This window comes from Bison bison, unplaced genomic scaffold, assembly GCF_000754665.1.
Source record: "Bison bison bison isolate TAMUID 2011002044 unplaced genomic scaffold, Bison_UMD1.0 scf7180017864185, whole genome shotgun sequence".
NCBI classification, from domain to species: domain Eukaryota; kingdom Metazoa; phylum Chordata; class Mammalia; order Artiodactyla; family Bovidae; genus Bison; species Bison bison.
The window spans coordinates 1178706-1179537 of record NW_011494757.1 but is presented as its reverse complement, the minus strand read 5'-3'; the positions used below and the strand labels follow the sequence as shown (position 1 = coordinate 1179537).

The following is an 832-nucleotide window of genomic DNA, read 5'->3' as shown; positions in this document are numbered from 1 at the left end:
GCAGAGGACTCACCCCTGGGCACACCCTGGGGTCTGGATGCACATGTGGGAGGAGGCTGCCCGGCCCCGCCCACCCCCCCAATTCCCAAGAGCAGTGGCCTTTCCTCTCAGTGGATGCTTCGTCACGTGGAGCGGGGAGGGAACGAGTGGATGCAGGAGGTGAGGCCCAACTCTCAGATGCGACCCTGGGGAGCGCAGAGGAGGCCGCAGGCTCTGCACTGCACTGGCGTCCTCCCAGGATGGCAGAGAGACCTGGGCAGGTCGTGAAGGGACAGCGGGCTCCCCCCACCCTCCATGGACAGCACGTGCGCCCCAGCTCAGAGCTGGGGCCACAGGGACGAGGGCACGGCTGGGCCAGGGGCAGAGAAGCAAGCACTCAGGAGCCGGGCCCCACCAGCCCCCACAGTGAACAGTCCCCGTCTGGCCCAGGGGAGCGGGAAGGCGCTCCGGGAGGGAGGGCCCCTCACCCTCTCCTCGAGCCTCCGGTCCTGCAGGGCAAGGGTGAACTGCAGCCGCAGGCAGACTCCCAAGGGCGGCCGGAGCAGGCACAGGCCGGTCAGCGGTCAGCGGGGTCTCGGGCCTGGGCGGCTCAGTGCACGTACTCGTGCTGGCCCAGGTTGGGCGTGTCCACGAACTGGATTATCCGTTGCGCCATCTTCTCTTCAAAGACGATGATCTGGGGGAGATGGCCAGCCTGTCTCCGGGCGGAACGTCTGTCCTCTCCCGCCCACCCAGGCCCCCTGGGAAACGCGGCGGGGCAGGGAGGGCGGGGCTGAGGAGGGGTCCCAGGGGACAAGCCCCCACCTTATTTAAGCCTACGTCCAGCCAGGCG

General features: G+C 68.6%; 1 protein-coding gene across 1 annotated transcript in view; it reads right to left on the bottom strand.

Moving 5' to 3' along the window:
- Positions 1 to 589: 589 nt before the first annotated feature.
- Positions 590 to 832, bottom strand: part of LOC104991336 (beta-galactosidase-1-like protein 2) — a 14843-nt gene continuing 14600 nt past the window's right edge. The window contains exon 13 of the mRNA XM_010843750.1: positions 590 to 676. Within this exon, the coding sequence (XP_010842052.1) occupies positions 590 to 676 (87 nt within the window). The remainder of the gene's footprint in view (positions 677 to 832) is intronic.